At 36.6% G+C, this 20,943-nt stretch overlaps 1 protein-coding gene across 1 annotated transcript in view; it reads left to right on the top strand.

Moving 5' to 3' along the window:
* LOC121874264 (sorting nexin-27-like) overlaps window positions 1-20,508 on the top strand; it is a 34,544-nt gene extending 14,036 nt beyond the window's left edge. Inside the window, exons 4-10 of the mRNA XM_042378368.1 lie at window positions 7,050-7,179; window positions 10,955-11,132; window positions 11,427-11,539; window positions 12,709-12,858; window positions 14,779-14,919; window positions 18,355-18,483; window positions 20,382-20,508. Of these exons, the coding sequence (XP_042234302.1) occupies window positions 7,050-7,179; window positions 10,955-11,132; window positions 11,427-11,539; window positions 12,709-12,858; window positions 14,779-14,919; window positions 18,355-18,483; window positions 20,382-20,438 (898 nt within the window). The 3' untranslated portion in view covers window positions 20,439-20,508. The remainder of the gene's footprint in view (window positions 1-7,049; window positions 7,180-10,954; window positions 11,133-11,426; window positions 11,540-12,708; window positions 12,859-14,778; window positions 14,920-18,354; window positions 18,484-20,381) is intronic.
* The last annotated feature ends 435 nt before the right edge of the window (window positions 20,509-20,943 follow it).

Below are 20,943 nucleotides of genomic sequence, written 5' to 3'. Positions count from 1 at the left end.
TTAGTGTTGCCTGTAAAGTGATAATCAAGATACATTGTAAGAGAGTTAGGCATTGAGTCCTTCAAATATTACCTGTCAGACATTGGGATTTCCTGTGAAGAAATTTTGTCCTGGAAATTCAGGAAAAATTTTGCTCATTTGGCACAGTAGATTACCTTATTTTTTGTCTAACAAATGTAAGGCAAAGGCACTTGTTATATCTACATGTATTCACCCTGGTTCTGCCTTCTCAAAGGCAGAAGGAAAAATACTTTGTGGTAGAGAATTTTTGTGTACATTGGGCAGAATGGACTTCAGAGTCATGTGTAGTAGTAGTGGTGGAACTGTAGTATTGAGTGTAGCATTTCAGAATACTAACTGTCGAAATTTAAATAGAATAGGAAAATCAATGAGATACTGTACCCTTGTGAATGTGCTATGCTGGATGTTTATTTGTGTGGATATTATGATTGATATGTTTTGATGGCTTTTTCTGCATTGAATCGAGGAAGTGTACAGTAGTGTCTTAACACCACACCCAACCCATAGGTGACAGCATTATTCCATCTGAGAGTGCACATGACTGTCAACTGTTCATCAGTAAAGCTTGAAGAGAGGCTGATGCCTAAAACCACAATGCTGTGTGATGATGGGATGGTGGGGGTGTCAAAACTTATGTTAAATTGTGAGAAATCATGTGTTACTAAATATTATATATTTTGATTTAGTAGCATTGAAGGAAACCAAGTTGGCTGCATCCTAGACACCCACAGTATTTGTGCAAAGTGTGCAAGGTGGTGATGATGTATGTTGTCTGGCATTAAAAATTTCATCATTTGAGACAGCCCGGGCAGTCACAGTAAAGGATCTCTGGAGTCTTGAGTCATGGAGTGAATAGAATTTTTTGTCACTGAAAGATCATTAATGAGTTATAGAAAGAGAGTTAGTTTAAGTGCAGAACTCTGACATAAGTGTAGTGAGGGTTAGATAATGGACTTTTCAAAATTTAATGTACTCTGTGACCAGACAGAAAAGAAGAAATTAAAGGGCATAAGGACGAAAGGCCATGAGAGTGTGATTTTGTACGTATGAGTCGGTGCCAATTGTCTTAAATGCTTTAGAAATGTGAAGGGCTACTACACGAGGTTCACCATTGACTGATGGAGTGATTGTGTTAATAATAGAAGATCAACAATAGTATGTCTGGTGCAGAAACCATAACCATTGTTGATCACTGAGGATAGTGTAACATGAATAGGGCATTGGTTAGTTGGTAATTTTTTTTTTATTGAGGTGAGGTGAATTAGGAGGAGATATGTAGGGTTTGATAAATCATATTTCTTTGGTTGTTTTTTGGCATTTTTCCATGAGGTGAGTAAGGATGAAGTGTGACGAGACATTCTGAAGAGTCTGGATATAAGAGAAGAAAGTTCAATAGCTCAGCAGAGCATTTTTTGAGAACAAGCGGGAGAATCTCATCTGGGCCTGGAGCCTTGTCAGTTTTCAAAACTTCCATGATTTTTTTTATATCTTTTCTTTTAATTTTGAGGGCCAATATTTCAGGCACCTCCAGATCCAGATGAGGAATCATCTGCTCATCCTCCTGCAGGGTTGAGTTAGAGGCAAAATTTTGAGAAAGTAGATTGACCTTCTCCTGGGAATCTGAGATCACTATACCATCAGGTGAGTTGAGAGGAGGGATAGATGAATGGCTACTGAAGTTAGAGCTGAATGCATAAATGCGAACCAGAATATTTTGTTATTGTTTGGGTTGTTCAGCAGACTGGTTGATTGTTTATGCAGAAAGATTGATATGGATACCTTAATACTGTACTTGCTTTGGCATGATCTGCATGTTTGTAGTAACAGAGTGTCTGTGCAGGGATTGGATTTGTATTTTATATATGCCTCCTCAACAAGGGCACGGAATGGTTGGATCATGTTGTGAAACTGAGACATTTTAGGAATGTTTAATTAGGTGTGAAACTGCCCATTCCAATGTGCAGGATGTCAGTGATGGATTCAACAATAAAACAAGGATCATCAGAAAAGATGGAAGACTTAGGAAAAGAAAAGTCCATTCCTGCCAACATGATTGTAATGTTTGTTGTGCACGTACAAAATTTCTGTTGGACAGGCTTTGAGAAAAGAGTTGGTCACAGAGATGTAGGCAATGGCCAGAAGAGCCAAGAGGAGGTAAAACTGTAAGAGTTGTGGGGATTAGTTAAAGACAGATCTAGCATGTGTCCATCAATATCATGGATCTGTCGGGGTGTGTTAAGGTGTAAGGTTAAGTGAGGTAACAAGTGCTCTTTATTCACACCACCACACACACAGTCACTCAGCCATTAGTGATATCAGAAAAAAATAATAATATTGATTTACACCTGTATAATATATTAGTGAAACTACTGCAACCCCATACAAATACGCGAGGTAAAAAGATGAGGTCCTACTCTACCGCATCTCTAAATAATTTCACCACTGTCACACCATCATATTCTCTGAAAATTAAATTCACTTTCTTTATAACTATAAAATAAGAGTAGTCTATGCCCTAATTCAATGGAATTCCCTGTTATAAGTAAATACCCGGTAACAAAAGGTCTACAAGTTTAAATTACAACTCATAGACTCATACTACAGGTATTATAAATTTAAATTATCCATGTTACCAGCCTCTATATTGTATATCGAATGATGCTGAATGTAGTCCTAAATCCTTGTTATACCTGTACTGTACCGCAAAGATGTTTTATTCCAGTCAAAATGTTATGACCAAATCAAATAACCTAACTAAATTGTTCCTGCAGATTAGCACTGGAGACAGTCAGGATTAGATAGCTTAAATTTCTACCCATACAATACAGTATAACAAAAGGCTACTGTATCTTAGTTATGAAGGGTGTGGCATCCCTGGATCACTAGGCTGGTGATGTTTTACTCCATCACTACTTTGGAAGACTAGTTAGGTGATATTCTTCTACTATGGTCTATGCACAGAATAAATTAACTTCTGAAGATATAGAATTTGTTGTTTGAAGACCATTGGCTATCTAATATTCATAAGTTGAAGTTAGCAGGTCTGTTAGTTTTGATGTGGTGTGGAGCTCTCCCACATGGCGTCACAGTGCTGCGTCTTTTTGTCACGTGACCCGGTTTACCTGGGAGAGATCTTATCTTACTCCCCTGAACTGATGTTATAATAATTTATATCTAGTAATTTTGCTAATTTACTATGAGGTAGTTTTCTATTAACTTTTGTTAAATAAGCAGATCTTAGTTTAAGGGAGAATATTTTTCCACACCATCCTGAAAAGAAAGTTTCTGGCTTACTACAGTAATAACTCATGTGGGTCATTAAAATTCATTTAATTTTCCAACTCATTTGAGTTATTAGGTACGTAAGCCTTTAAATAACTTAATAATATACTACTTTGTATAAAAGAACTTTTACGGGTATATTTTACCCAATTCTACGTAACTACTGTATGTACATTTATTGCGTTACTTTTCACGACAAGTGTGATTGTCAAATTTATATTAAGTTTTTCATGTAATATTGTATATGGGAAATTGATAAAAAAAAAAAATAATACTAAATCTATAGTACAGTACAGTGGTCCCTCCATTAATGACAGGTCCAATTAACTAAGTGTCGGTTAGCGAATTAGCTCCCATAAGGATTTTCAGTTCCATTTACGAACAAATCTTCGATTAACAAAAGCCTTACGAGAAACACCCTTTGTTGTGCGCATCAGCTGATCGGCTAGTCCGCCAATACAGTACAGTGGTCCCTTGGTTAACGAATTACCTTCCATAAGAATCTTCAATTTGGTTAACGAAAAAAAATTCGATTAACGAAATCCTTACGCAAATCATGTTTTGTTGTGAGCATCAGCTGGTCAGCTGATGGCCCAGTCTGCCAATTCAGTAATCTGTTCTATGTTTATATATGTTTCCAATGGAGTAAATATCAATAAAGTTGTGCTTTATAATAGTTTTGCATATTTTATATTAAAATTATTAGTCATTTTGACATTTATTTAACATATTGATAATATATGCAGTACAGGGAACTGCTTGTTGTGCACCCATCAGATGCGTGAGTCGGTCACAAGGCTCAGTTGGGCTTTGAAAACAGCGGAGATAGCATCTATTTTGTTGGTGTCTTGAATATTTTTGCATTTTTCATTGAAATTATTGGTCATTCTGAACTTTAGTTAACATATTGATAATATATAGCGCAGTGCAGTGTTGATTTAAAGAAAATAATCTTGAATTACACCTAGTGAACTTAAAATTTTATTGGTGAAATGACGGCATCAAGCATGGGTCCCCTGAAAGGTGATTTCTTCTCCATCCCCATTTCCTTCTATTCTCCCTTCTCCTCCACCCCCATTTCTAATTCCCATCATCATCATCAACCAGGAGCCTTCTACATACACACCTCAAAGTAAATGTACTTTACTGCATTTTTTTTTTTACTTTGTATGTACCTTTTCTGTGAGCTGGAACCAATTACCTAATATCCCACTGAAACAATGGATTCAGTTAAAAAAAAATTTTGGTTAACGAACGACCTTCTGGAACTAATTGTGTTCGTTAACCGAGGGACCAGTGTACTCACTCCCAGCCAATCTTACCTTTTTGTACTGTCACTCTGTTGAAATGCCCTGTAGTATTTCCTTTTCTTTCTTCTTAATGTAACAGACAGTTGGTTCATTGATGCCATACTCCCAGCCACACACGGCAAAGCTTTGGCCACTCCTAAGTTTGTCCAGCAGTTGTATCTTCTCCACTAGGTTCATGACCTTTTCTCTCTTCACTTGCTTGGGCACCTTCCCGCAGCTGGATGAAGGTGGTTGAGGGCATTTAGGAGCCATCACAAGCACAAGGCGAGGCGGACAAGTGTTTTGCCCGGACTGAGACGGAGGGAATGGGACCAGTCTTCCGGGATAAGAGAGACACCTCGCGGGACACCACAAAACTTGCAGGCTCTCTGTACTGGCTGCAAAAATGCCGGCAACGTTAAAACTACCCGCAGACATTCTTGGGTATATCCAGGGTGTCATCCACAAATAATAGAGGACCGTGAAATAAAAATCTGCGAATTATCTGGGCATGTTGAATTATTTCACCACTTAATTATCAACTTATTAACTGTTTGGGCAGTTGGTCTGTTCTTATTTACTTCGTTACGAACTTTATTGTCCAGTATTAGTACAGAAGGAAATCAGAGTACCCTGAGGAAACCTGTAATGTTTGATACATCGATTACATTGGGTAATACCCTTTCCACATATGTCTTGGGGCCAAGATTTGGATCTATGTCACAGTGATAAGAGAGAGGCATGTTACTGCTGTACCACAACACTCTACTGTAATTGCTTTTCTTCATGTGTTTGTATCTGTATTTCCTTTTAGTATTTTGCTCTTTCTGCAGATACATGATGGAAAAACCAACATTAAATAAGTAAGCATACTGGTAATAAATAAAATACCCTTCTTTATTTTGGCCTTTTTTCATTATTAACCAAATGTTTTGAGCAAATATTGTTCTCCAGCTTCAGATCAAACTCCAGAACTGTGTTCCCAGTCGAAATATATTGAGTGCTTCTTGCCACTGCTTCACGTTGCAGTCCTGTGAGCCATGATAACTAAAACACTGTTGACCACTCTTAATATGTTGTTTTTAGTTTGTCTTTATAAATTGACCAGGTCCTATATGGGAAGCCCTAAGATGACTGTGTAGGCACTTAGCATCTTCCAATGCTGAAAAAAAAAGAAAATAATTTTTTTTATTAAAAAAAAAAAACGTAAATTGAGGTTTTCGGTCTTAAATGAAAGTGTGGGACCTCCTCCCCCCTCCCCTTTCCATAACTTTAAATTTGGTTCAACTTACAGTGTATATGTAAGTATAAAACTATTGAATATTTAACTTGCTTATTTCTCCATTAGAGGGGTTGGAAGGCAGGCCAAGTGGGGCTAGGTGCATGTTAAATTTAAAACAGGGACCATTTGTCAACTTGTGCCAACTTATTTGTAGGTTTAAGTGGGTATGCTTTCATGATGGGGATAATAGTGTCAAATAATTTCGTATGTAATTGTGTAGACTTGCATTTGACAAGGAACAATTGTATTGAAAGATGGGAAGTGGTGAAGAACATGATTTTTCGCATTCAGCAGTACTGTATAAGACTAAATATATCTCACATAGGTACAGTGAATTTCTGGTAGAAATAGGATCCTTGCATATAACTAAATTTACAAATGCTGAACTCGCATGTAACAAGGACCTCCCAATAGTCTTGCGCCAGCAGATGACATCCAAATGACTTTATAGTGTAACATGCACGATTTTGCATGATAAAATGAATCATGGATACTAATAGATTAGCAATATTAAAACAGAATAACCTTGTTCAGTTACTGTACAAGTAAATGAGTGAGGCATGGTGGGAAAAACAATGCAGATATGCAAGACATTGCACCCTGGATGGTGAATAAACATAGACATAAACCTTGAACTTGCACAATAAAGAATGACTTCTCAGGTGGTGAAGTTTCACTGTGCTTGAGTCACCTGATCAGTGCCTGACTGTGAGATAGGATCTCAGGATCAATCTGTCATTTATAGCTGAGCCACCAAGTAGTGAATGTGGTTCCACCCACCTCCCTGGGATATCATAGATTAGCTGAAAATGATGTTGGTATTATTTGTATGCTGTAAGGCTGAGTCAGCTAATTGAGGAGTAGCTTTTGCAACAGCTGTGTGGCCTAAGACGCCTCACCTTTCACCCTTAATTAGTAAACATTTGTTCCACTGCCCCATTTTAAGGGATAAAGTTTTCATGGGAAAATTTGCTAAACTCTAGTTCCCATTAGCTTAAGTTTAGGGTTCCTGGGTCCAAATCCTAAAACTTTGGTGGGCATTATACTGTAGTTGAGTAACTCCTAATGGTTCTATTATATAATATACTTTAAGGATCAAGTCCTCAGTTTTCACTGTTTTATTTGTTGTTTTGCATAAAACAACATTTTGAGATGATTCTTATTTTTCTCCACAGACTATCAGAACAGCAGTTAGATGGGCGACGCCGAGGTTTGGAACTGTACCTTGAGAAAGTTTGTGCTGTGAGGGTTATAGCAGAATCAGATATCATGCAAGATTTTCTTAATGATTCTGATGATCACCAAGTGAGTTGGCCTACTGTGAAAAATTTATCTCATTTTTCTCTATTGTTCAGAGAAGTATTTGTTGTTCTTATATACTTGCTGCTTCTCCGCCTTCGATGCACCAGTATATTTTCATATACTGTACCGGCATTCCTCATTTATTACAAAGGTTCTATTCCTGAAAACCCTCGCATTGTGTGAAACGGCAGTATGCGAAAGTAATTTTCCCATAAGAAACCATGTAGACTGCATTATAGGGGGATGTTTATATGGCTGTGAACTTTGAGGCTATTTTGACTGGGTTGATAGAAAATACTGTATGTATAAATATATATGAAATAATATTAAAGGTACACTTTAAAAGTTAGTACATGTTATCCTCTTTAATTTCATTTATCAACAGTTGTTCCTTCACCATGCTTATGTCACTTAATAATATCTAATACTGTATCACCTATAAAATGACTTACTTTCACTATTTTGTGAGTCAAGGTGTGCTTGGTATAGCACTGACTGGTCTTTTTGTACTAATTGTGGATGATTTGGGGTCATTTTTAAAGAAACAAATTTCTTTCATGCATAAACAACTCCCACAATGTCTCCTCGGTAGCATGACTGGTAGGAAAACACACACCTTTCAGTAAATTATTCATTATGACAACTTATATACAACAGGGTACTTCTTTTATGCATTTATTACATGTTTATTATTTTAATGTCATAAAAGGAATAAAAATGGCTGTAGGTGGTGGTGGCTTGTGGTGGGTTGCTGTTGGTCATTTGATGCACAGCCATAAGATGGGACATGCACATGTCTTTCAATTGAATTTTCTATTGGATTTCATATACAGGATATACAGGGTGTTTCGAAAGTACGTATCATAATTCTGGGGGTGTATTCCTGAGGCAATCTTTCCTCCCTTGAAGTCCTACCGACACCACAAGTTCCCAGTTGGTGGTTACACAAGGCGAACTGGGAGTAGATCAAAGAACTAGTGAAGGCAGGCAGAAGTACTGTATTGAAGAATTTCCCTCAGATGATGCGGTTGAATGCTTAGCCAGTCTCCTCCAATAGGCTGGCCACTGCTCCATTCCTTGGACCTCTGGTCGTGTAGCTAGCCAACCTGTTCCTTGGTGGCCGGAGGAGTACAGCCAGGCAGTTGTAATATGAGACCACTAATCTCTTTACCCCACCACCACTGCAAACAAGAGAAGAGTTTAAGTACAATGGGTGGACCTTACATTACAACAGGTCAGGTCAGTGACATGAGACCAACTAATCCCCTACCACACCTTCATCACGTTACGGAAACTTGGTTTTTGGAAATTTGCCTTTACGGAATTTTGGAAATTTTTAAATTAAAAATAAAGCGATTTTGACAAAAAATTTCACTGAACTTTTAAAATTTATTTTGTGTGGATTCTGGGTGGTTGTTACAGGATGGTTGAGGACCCAACAACAATAACAGGACCAACAGTGTCACTCTTTTTTAATTCATTCCCCAGCTTGTGTTCAGTTTTGCGTCTGTGTCCAGTACTGTATTCGCCCTTACTGAGCGACCTGTGGTGTAATGGTCAGCATGCTCGCCTCGCAAGTGAGCGGACCCGGGTTTGATCCCCGGGCTGGGTGAAACTATGGGCAAGTTTCTGTACGCAATTTGCCACTGTCTACCCAGCAGAAATTGGGAACCTGGATGTTAATCGATTTGCCAATCGTATTCCGGAGTAATGGTTAGCCAGTGCAGTTGGCGAGTTGTCCGGTCTTTTCAGACTATTCCTTGACACCGGGTCATGCAGCTCGTTAACTCAGGGTGTAGTTGCTGTGTTGGCACCTTTGTCCAAGCAACTGATGGATCAAGCAGCTCCCATGGGCCTAAAATGTTCTTTGCTCTGGTTTGGGAATGTTCTTAGGGAAACTTCTAGGAGGCGTCTTATCCCAGAACCCCCAAATTTTTTGTCTGGATCTTCTGAAATCCGGATTTCCCGGGTCCGGATCTTCGAGGATTTACTGTATTTACTTTACACTCATGATTGTCAGGGGTGCTGCTGGTAAATCACAAAAGAACTGCAAAGTTTAGCAAGTCAAAATGATGTGCATGCGAGGTGAATGTGGTTTGGGCAAAAATAAGGCTGAACCTGCTACTGAGGACATCAATAAAATAGAGTTATGAAGAGAAAAACTCAACTCTGGCCTTCATGCTGAGAGTAATTAGAAAACCCAGGGTGGAAGCCTGAAAAGTTTTGTGAACGAACATAAGAGCAGGGAGAGAGATAGCCACATAAATCATGGTATTCATATTAGCACGTGTATAATTGGGACAAAGAAAATTGTATATATATATATATATATATATATATATATATATATATATATATATATATATATATATATATATATATATATATATATATATATATATATATATATATATATATATATATATATATATCTTTCTTCTTTCAGTGAAGACGAGCCTGGGAGGGCTCAACGTCATTCACTGAGTGATTTGAATTGAAAGCAGAGGATATTAGTCATTAACGATCTAGCAACTTCATAATAGAAGACACGCTGTGGTCGCCATGCTGACCAGATCATATAAGAAATTGTCCCAAACACAATATCTGAGAGACATAAACAAAATAAAAGTCACTCGATTTCCTCACTGTGTTAAGATGTATAAATACCGTATATAAAATCCTCGTGGCACTTTGTATTTCAGCTATTACAACACAAATTCGCGGAGCCGCCTTTGTGTGTATTTACAGCTGATTCGCCAGGCAAGAAGATGAAGGTGGCAGTGCGTGTGACTGAGGGTGCGGGAGGGAGGGGGTTTTGAGAATTGCAATTAAATTCCAGGTAGCGACGTGTCCTCCTAATATTACTTATTAAGTAATTATTAGATGTTTTAATTGCCTGTACTGTATGTTGGCCTGGTGAGTTATTGCTAGGCATTAACATACTTAGGTATAAGCTAGGCTTCGCATTCTGGATTGAACAAAAATATTAGTTACAGTATTAAATCTTTTCCGTTAAGCTTTCCATTCTCTTCACTTAACTTTTCACATCACCAGCAACCCATTTACATTCACCTTAGAAGTCGGAATCTGCAGCCTAGTCGGCTGCTTACTCGTCACTCACTCAGAAAGACTGTGCGGATGAGCGTGAATGCCTGAGTGTGCAGCCACGGTGGTGCCTCTGGTGAGCAAATAACATATTTGTTTGCCATGGCGGTAAATTTTAAATACTGTATTTCCTGCCCAATTTCCCTATATTTTGGAAAATGTCGATAATATTGGTAGTCGCAATATAAAAAAATCTTTATAAAAAATTGCTATATATTCCGACCCTACTATACTGTTGTGTAGTTGCAAAGAAACTGTCCAGGAGACACCAGGAACACATTTATATTTTATTAAGCTGGAAATGAGTAGTGTAAATATCGTGAGGTGTGAATCCATGTTAACCGAGGAATACATGTACAGTATGTACAGGGGGGGGGGGGTGTATAATGCATGTGGAGAGTAACAACATTTGTTTACCTTAATCACTGCATGGTATTAAAGGTGAGGCTAAATATCTGGTAGTTAATGCATAAACTATACTGTACAGTATTTACAGAAGTTTTGATTAGTGCATTGGATCATGTATTTGGATTACAGGGGCATTAACAGAGGAATTTATTAATCTTTATGCTGTTTCTATTGTTAATTGAGGACTTTAAATTTATCAATTCAGAACTTACAAACACTTGTTTACAGATTCGAGAAATACTGTACACCGTATTTCCTTCCATAGGGCAACAGTATTCGTGTGGACCTGAAGGTATTGCTGCCAGACAAGAGTGTGGTAACAGTTACACAGGCAAAGAATGTTCTTGCTCATGAAGTTTATCAAGCTGTGGTTGAAAAAATTATTATCCCTCCAGAGACTGCTAAATGTTTTGCTCTTTTTGAAATTGTAGAATATAATTTTGGTAAGTCTTTTGCCTACAGTGCTGTATTTCATATGATTTTTTTTTATTAATGTTGCCTTTATAAAAAATTATTTGAAGAATTTGAAATATTTTGGAATGTTGTTAAGAGAAGGCTTTGTAGATATTCCTATGAAGTTATTTTTTCTTCTTCACTAGTATTACATTTGTATAAAGTTCTTAATGTTTCCACATTGTCTTTTAGTTAGGAAATTTACTTCCTTAGTAAATAGAAGAATGGAAACAGAATGTTTATCTTGGTGATAAATATTTAATAATTTCTCTTTCCTCTTGTAGAACGAAAAATTAGTGATGATGAGTTTCCTCACAATTTATACATTCAGAACTACAGTACGGCAACAGCAACATGTCTTTGTCTTCATCGATGGATCTTCAATCCACACAGAGAAGTAAGTGTACAGTATTATAATTGTTGTATACAGTGAAACTTCCTTAATATGGAATAAGGACATCACCCTGGCCAAAACAGGGACACAAAATAACCATAATTATCAAGTTGCCAGCAGGACTAGTAGAATTTAGGATTTACTCACTGGACACAGCTACTGTTAGGCTTCCTGTCTTAAAAATAAAAGTGATCTCCCCGTTTTTGGCTGATAGACATGATGGTTAGGTGGGCAATGAGTTTTCTGTCCAAGGGTTAAACATATCATCATTGAGTGGTTTGGCAGTCAGCAAAGGCAACAATACTAGATTTCCAGTTGCAGATGATGATAGATCATAAAATAGACACATCCATCATATTAGACTTATAAAATTGGCCATAATTTATACAAAGTTTGTTGCTCTATGCTTTCTAGTTCCAAAGTTATGACTGCCTCAGTTTTTCCCATGTACACTGGTGGCCATTTTGGATTTGTTCCCCAACAGTAGACTGTCTCCTAAATCAAAAGTCTAACTATGATAGCTTTGATGTTCAAGAGTCATACAACTCAAATTAAGTGTCAAACTTTGAACAACGTAACTTTTATACAAAAGTGTAGTGCAGAGCCAGGACTAACAACCCTACACTTATGTTTTCTTACATGTTTTCTTATTTTTATCTTTATAATACAGTACATACTGTACATTGTACAGTTTTCTCTTTATTCATGAAATAAAGTCAATTGTTAATTACATATAAAATTTTACAGTATTAAACAATCATCTTAGTGAAAACAGTTGTTGACAACCAAACTTGTTGAAGCACAGTACTGTAATAACATTACAGATATAACAATAACTGATATTCATGAATCAGTCCAATTAAGCAGTGTTATGTCCAGACCCCCTCCCCTCACCGTAGATTCACTTCTTTCGGACCTTAGTATTTTCCGGGCTGGGATCTGCCCCAATTAGTCCAATGTATTGAGTTACTACTGTATATTACAAGAAGCAGTTGGTTGTGGGCGTTACTAGAAAAACTAATTTCAGGGCCATTCCTCCATTAATGTGCCTTTCATTTTCATGTCTTAAGTGTATGAAAAAAAGAATTATATTGCTTTGTATTGATATACTGTACCTCCTATGGGTTTATTGCTGTATTAATATTGTGTTTCCTTTTTCAATATTTTTTCAGCTTCGTCTGTGCAGCTCTGATGATATAGCACATACGTGGTTGTTCTGGACAGCAGTAGAAGATGTTAATAGAGGACACATTAAACCAACAGATCAATTATATCAGTTAAAGGCACTTCAGGATGTAGCTCGCAAAGAACAGTATTTACAGGTTAGTTTTCTATGGTAATTGACAATTTAGGTAAGTACAGTATACAGTACCCTCTATTTAGCGGAAGGAATTTTTTCTGTTATTTTTCACTTGATTTAATGAACTAGATCGCTAGATTGAGATTAATTTCCTTAATATGCTCACACCTACGGAGACACCTCAGACACATGATAAGTACATATAAACATAAGAAACATTATTCATGGCTTACCTTAAACACCGACCCCAACACCACCCACACACCCCCAACACCACCCACACACCCCCAACACCACCCACACACCCCCAACACCACCCACACACCCCAACACCACCCACACACCCCAACACCACCCACACACCCCAACACCACCCACACACCCCAACCACCACACACCCCAACACCACCCCACACCCCAACACACACCCCCAACACCACCCACACACCCCCCAACACCACCCACACACCTCAACACCACCCACACCCTCCAACACCACTCAAACACCACCCACACATCCCCAACACCACCCACACACACCCTCAACACCACCCACCCAAAACCTCCAACACCACACATCCCCAACACCTTCCAACACCACCCACCCACACCCTCCAACACCACCCACACACCCTCCACCACCACCCACACACACTCCAACACCACCCACACACACCCTCCAACACCACCACCCACACCCTCCAACACCACCCACACACCCAACACCACCCACACACCCCAACCACCCACACCAACCACCCACCCACACAACACCACCCACACACCTCAACACCCCCACACACCCTCCAACACCCCCCACACCCTCCAACACACCCTCAACACCACCCACACACACCCTCCACCCACACACCCTCACCCCACACACACTTCCACCCACACCCTCCACCCTCACACACCCTCCATCCATACACACTCTCCACCCATACACACCCTCCAAAACCACCCACACACACACTCTCCAACACCACCCACACACACACTCTCCAACACCACCCACACACACTCTCTCCAACACCACCCACACACACTCTCCAACACCACCCACACACACTCTCCAACACCACCCACACACACTCTCCAACACCACCCACACACACCCTCCAACACCACCCACACATACCCTCCAACACCACCCACACACTCCCTATTTCTTATGGGGAAAATTGATCCGCTTAACGTTGTCGTATAACGTCGCGTTTTGAGAAACGTAACCCAGACGTTAAGCGGGGACTTACTTAATAAGAATTCCTTTCAGACATATAGTGAAGACGTGGGTTTTGGGAAGTGGTTTTATTGTTGCACAAATCATATCACTGTGCTATGTGTCATTTACTCTAACTGCAAATATTTATGAAACTTGATACTGTGCTGCTCACAAAATTTGGGGGTTTTAATAAATACTGTACTATAATCTGTTCATTTTAAGTTAATGAAGTGACTTCAGACCCCAATGCACCTGATTGATGGATACCAGCAGCGGGACAGTAGGCCATCATTTTGGTCCTCAGTCGAGCCCAGCCACCATTACATACTTTGGTCGGCTGTTACCCTCTATTCTTTCATCCTGCTTCTGTTGTTTCCTTATATTTCTCTGTTTTTATTTTTTCTCTTTCTTGCTTTCTCTTTTTTAACCCCCATCTCATACCAGTCAGGATTTCTTGGATGGCAGTGTTGACATCGACTTTGGCTGTAAATATTAATTTCAGATAGTTCACAGGGCTAATATTTTATCTTAATCTTTTTCCTGTTTCCTCAACTTTTGAAGTTACGTAATCACTATATTTTTATATATGCCTTTTCTATAAAACAAATTATATCCTTTGGAATGCATCATTTGGAATACACCCAAATCTTAGAACCGAGCCTTGAGTCTCAATGATGAAACGGACAATCAAGTGATGGATTTATCTTTCTGTTCCAGGTTGTTCGGGGATGTGAAGGCTATGGTGATATTGTTTTCCCTCACTGTCCCTGTGATTCCCGGAAGAAGGGTCATGTAGTTGCATATGTGGGGTATAAATCATTTAGGTTACAAGCCTGTAAAGAAGATGGCACCTTACAAGTAAGTACAGGAATGATAAAAAAAAAATATTTGTGTATCATTCTCAGTAACTGCTTTACCAAGGTGCTGTAAATTTCATCAAATTCAGCCTATTCTGTGTACACCAGGCTACTCTTTGTTACTAATCAGATTGCTATAGGCCTACTGAGAACTAAGACACTTGAGTATGTATGCTGGTTGGGGCTGATCAGGTGCTGCCACATTGTCAGGTTTATTTATTTATTGATTCAGTATTATATTCTCATATGATTGGCCTCTTATGGTTTATGGTTCTTCATGATAAATATAACATCTTCAGTAATAGAGAAAAAATAAAATACTGTATGTAATTTGTAATATGACTTGAAAATGAAAGGATAAGCTGTATCAGAAGGTTATTTACTCAAGATGCATTCATGTGAGAGCTTTTGGTAGACCAGCTTACAACAGGGGTCACTATAACACACTGAATAGTATTTGATATTAAGATACCTTCTTAAAAAAGTTATTTACTACCTTTGAGTGTTATATGATGATGCAGTTTGGCTACTTGTATTTAGACAAATGATTAATGAATAAATCAGGGTATATGCAGATGCATAATACTTTACACTACAATAGTATTTATTAAGTGGTGATAAACATACACTGCAATAATATTTATTAAGGGATGATAACTACACAACTGTACTGTACTAATATACTAAGTGTTGAAGACAGACATTGTGGTAAGCTGATCAGCTGTTTGCTCTTTGTAAACAAATGAGTATGAAATGACTCATGGTGTTCAGTGTGGAATTCTTCAGGAAAGTTGATTCTTTTAGGATAATATTTTATCAATCTGAAACCAAATGATCCTAAATTATATGAGAATTGTGGTGGAATTGCATAAAGAAGTGTTAAAGGATTATTGTGGGAGAGGGTGGGGGGAGGGAGCCACCCACCCATGCTACCCCCCCCCCTCTGCCAGCTGCTCCCAGATAAACACTCGTCTTCCACATCCAATATGCTCATACACTTATTTGTTCTTATTTTTATCTTTATAGAACTGTACATTATACAGTTTTATCTTAATTCATAAGACAAATTCTGTGGTTACTTGCATATAACACTGCTGTCTAATAGTAGACCCTGCTGCCATATGGCATCAAAAAAATTGTCTCAGGTTGCTGATCTGACTTTCTGCCTCAGTTACACACAATTGCAGGGTCTCAATTGTCTCTCTTACCATTGACAACACAACATACATATACTGTACAGTGGTCCCTTGATTAACGAACAGTTCAATTAACAAATTTTCAGTTCCATTAACAAACAAAACTTTGATTAACGAAAGCCTAAGAGCTTAGGAGAAACTCGCTTTGTTGTGTGCATCAGCTGATCAGCTGATCGGCTAGTCCGCCAATACAGTACTGTAATCGATTCTATGTTTACATTCGTTTCCAGTGAAGTAAATATCAACAAAGTTGTGTTCTTGAATATTTTTGCATTTTTAATGTTAAAATTATTGGTCATTCTAAAATTTAGTCATCCAAGCTCTGTCTACATAAAGTTTTTCAACTAATATTTTTGGCTCGATTTATGTAACTTTATCCATTTACTTTTGCTCATTTACATGCACACACTGTCCTAAGGGCAAAGCTGTACTGTACATGTACTCAAAATAATGTACAAAATGATTACTAAAATTTTTGTGCAAACTATAGCATGTTGTAGATTTACATAAATTTCTTCATTTATTTTCATTCATTTACATGCACACACCATACTAAAAGAAACGTAAAAGAAATAAATGACCTGAGTGCAAACCTGTACTGTACATGTACTAAATGATTACGGCACTAAAATTTTTATGTCTAGTGCAAATTATAGCTTGTTTATGTTCAAATTAATCACTATCTTACAAGAATCCCAGCAACATAAATTATATTCTCCCAGGTCATTTCAGTGGCATTTTATAAGAGAAAAGCTTAGTCACTCTTAAGGACTAATAAACACACATTAGACCTTCGGCGCCAACTGCCAAACATATCACCTCACCTCCCCCTCCCTCATCTGCCCAGCCAGGGTTTTAGGCTTACAGTTTTTATCTTATATAATGTCACAGACTAAAGTTAGAATATAATTTGTATTGCTGGAATCCTTGCAAGACAGCGAAAAATTTGAATATAAAAGTCATATAATTTGCATAAGAGCGAAAAGTTAATCACCTGTATTACATTACAGTAGTGATTTAAGAGTAAGAGTGTATATGTACGTATATATATACACAGCTCCTTCCCGACTTACGACCTACTCGACTTACGACCACCTGGACATACGACCGCCTCAGTCGAACCAAAATTTTGTCAAATTACGTATTTTCGAGTCCCAACGTCAGTGATTGAGCTGTGTACTGACAAAATTTTCATTTGTAATTCACTTTAAAATGGCTGGTAAGCTTAAAAGTGAGAGTATTGTGGTGCTGAGAAGAAAAAGAGACACCCATTTTAGATTTTCTATGTATTATTTAAGCTTTTTCGACTTACGACCATTTTGACTTACGACCTGGATTTGGGTCCCTATCCCCGTCCTAAGTCGGGGAGGAGCTGTATAGCTACTTAAGGGCGATTTTGGTGATTTGTAGGAGTGCTTCTGACTTTGTGTGTTTTTGGGCTTTACTTTGTATGTACTTTTTCTGTGAGTTGGAACCAATTACCCAATATCCCATTGAGATAATAGATTCAATTAACAAAATTTTTGGTTAACAAACGACTCTGTGGAACCAATTGTGTTCATTAATCGAGGGACCACTGTATTGTTTCTCACTCTTGATCTTTTTTTAATTTTTGTATTTCTTTATGGTTCTTTATTATTATTACTGTATTATTACAGTGTTATTATTATTATTATTATTATTATTATTATCATTATTATTATTATTATTTTATTTAAGATTTTTTTATTTTTTTTATATAAATTATATTTCCCATGAATTATTATTATTATTATTATTATTATTATTATTATTATTATTATTACTGTATTATTATTATTATTACTGTATTATTATTATTATTATTATTACCTGTATTACATTTTGGCCCCACCCAGGCCCCAGTGTGGGTCAGTGACCTGTGCCCGGGTGGGCTAATCCCTGTAACAAAAAAAAAAAGAAGAGAGCAATACACACATTATAGACAAGAGCAGGCTCTATCTTCATGATGCCTAAGAATTGTACATCTTGTACGTCACTTGCTTGTTTCTGGCCATAAAATGGAATTTTACACCCCTATCCTCAAGTTAATATAATCATTTTGTTTGTGTACCATTCTTATTGCTATTTTTTTTTTTTAGTATATACTGCATACTTAGTAAAGTGGGAAATGAATTATTTTGTATTTTTAACTTTTATTTTTAAAGATAATGTATAGTTTGGTCATTAAAAAAAGTTTTAACACTGTTGAATATTTTCAGACTCAAGTAATTGACTTTGCATGGTCAACTGTTGAGAAATTTGAAGTGGATGATGAAGCAATGGCATTTTGTTTTCTCTACAGGCAAACAGAAGAATTAATCAGATGGGTTAAGATATTTACACCATATGTAAGTTACTGTAGTAATCTAGTTTTTCTTCATAATTGTATTCACTGGAATGGGTCCTTGCATGTTCTCAGTATGATATATGGTTTGCAATTCTATTTATAAACAAATGATCAGGGACACCTGCATATCCTTGAGAAAATGGGAACTGGGTTAATTGATTTAAGTTGAAGCACAATTTCAAATCTTTCTAGTACTCTTTGATTGTTAAATTCTCTTTTGAGTTATGTTTACTATAATGTGTATGAAACTGCAGATAATAAATGACTGAAATGTACCGTTGGGAGTAAATGATTCTAGATATAGGGTTTGAAGATAACACTCAGGAGCATTAAATGGTAGATACTTTTGGAAATCCAAAGTTTACATATCTAACACTACCAAAAGAACGTGAATTGACAAAAGAACCTATTATTTGATTTTCCAAAATTATTTTACTGTACAGAAAATAAAGCCCATAATTTCTCGGCCCAATTAATGGCAAATCAAGAATGATGTAAGTGAGTGTTCATATTAGAATTTTTTTTTTATGCAGTCTTTGTGTACATCAACGATCTTTTCATTCAGTCTTTTTATGAATGCTTGGAAGATACGGTGAAAAGCATGTCTTAAAATATAGAGAAATGTTAATGTGGGTAATTATGGGGAGAGGCTTTTGTTTGGAGGCCCATAGTTAGCTTGGATTGGTGCAGTGATCAGCAATTTTTTTTTTTTTTTTCCTTCATATAGGGTCTTATGACAAGCCATTTTCTTTACTTGAGTAATATGTTTATACGTAGCTCGTTTTGTAAATAGATAAGTAATTACCATTGCAATAAACACAATTGCCAACTAGACATAATCCTGACAGCTCTGTCCTCTTGTTCAACATTATTACTGTACAACCCATGTTGTACTGCTCCCCCATTCTACTTATGTTTTTCAATTCTACTGTAATTTATTTATATATATATATATATATATATATATATATATATATATATATATATATATATATATATATATATATATATATATATATATATATATATATATATATATATATATATATATATGAAATAATAAATAAATAAAATTAATAAATATTGAAGTGATAAACCGTGGTAACATTATGAGATGTTCTTATTACCACCATGCTATTGTACTACTTCAGGTGATACTAAATGTTACATAGTACTTCCTTGAGATGAATATATAGTATATATCAAGTGCCTAAAAGAGAGCTCAGGTTCTCAACTGGCTCAGCCATGTTAATATTGTTATTATTATCCACTCTGTATCTGTGTTTTTCTGGCTAAATAAACTGTTTCAATTCAATTCAATTCTATATATGGGTGATTAAATCCTGAGATACAATTTATTGAGAGATGAGCTGTTGGTTCTCTTTTCCCACCCCCCTACCTTCAGTGTAGATCATCGATGGCCAGGTCTGATTTTTGACAGTGAAAGTAGTGATTGATATTGAGGGACCCATTTTCTGTGACTGAGGGGAGAGTCAAAGGTGTGATCACATCAGTTAAAGTTTGATGGGTTTATTGGGATACATAACCAGTTGACCTTTCTGGTTTTAATTGCAAAACCTATACCAAAGGAGTACCTTTTATTTTATAATAGAGATTGGCCAGTTATGGTTTGGACTGCTAACTACTGTACCTTGGTATTAACCCAGTGCTGTATCCAAGGGATGACAATAGGTGGCATTGTCAAGATGGATAACAAGAACACTATCTGCGTACATCATGATCATGAAATGGGATTTTAGTATTCTATCACTCATAATAAAACATAATTAGCTGCAAATGTTTTATTTAATACAATATATGTATTGTCTTTATACTAAAGAACTTTTATTTATACATAAATGAGACTTAATGATTGCTAATGTTTCTTATATTTTCCAGTATCACTTCATGGAGGAATGTTTCCAGCGAATCCAAGAAGAACAGCAGTGGACGTAGGGAGCTAGAAATCATAGCAGATAGATAGAAGGAATAAAGGATGTATATGGGACTAAAAATGTTCTAAATAGAAAAAAAAAAGCATTTCCATTCATCTAGATTTAACTGAAGTGCAGTTGTATGGAGACCCAAATTTGGAAAACTGGAGAACAAACAACATTCCAGTTCAACTTAAACTTGGTTTAAAAGAAAGGGAACAATTCGAATTATGAGTATAAGGGTAAGAAGGAAGGGGAATATAGAGAATATGATGACAGGTGATATATAAAAAGGGGAACAGTAATGAGATAAAGAATCATTTAATTTTGAATTCTATGGCTGGGATCAATGAATTTATGGGTATTGAGATGAATTTATTAAGCCAGAAAGACAAGATGTTATTACCTATATATATATATATATATATATATATATATATATATATATATATATATATATATATATATATATATATATATATATATATATATATATATATATATATATATATATATATATATATATA

Source organism: Homarus americanus, unplaced genomic scaffold (assembly GCF_018991925.1).
Source record: "Homarus americanus isolate GMGI-L3 unplaced genomic scaffold, GMGI_Hamer_2.0 scaffold49667, whole genome shotgun sequence".
NCBI lineage: Eukaryota > Metazoa > Arthropoda > Malacostraca > Decapoda > Nephropidae > Homarus > Homarus americanus.
This window is presented reverse-complemented; position numbering and strand designations above follow the sequence as displayed.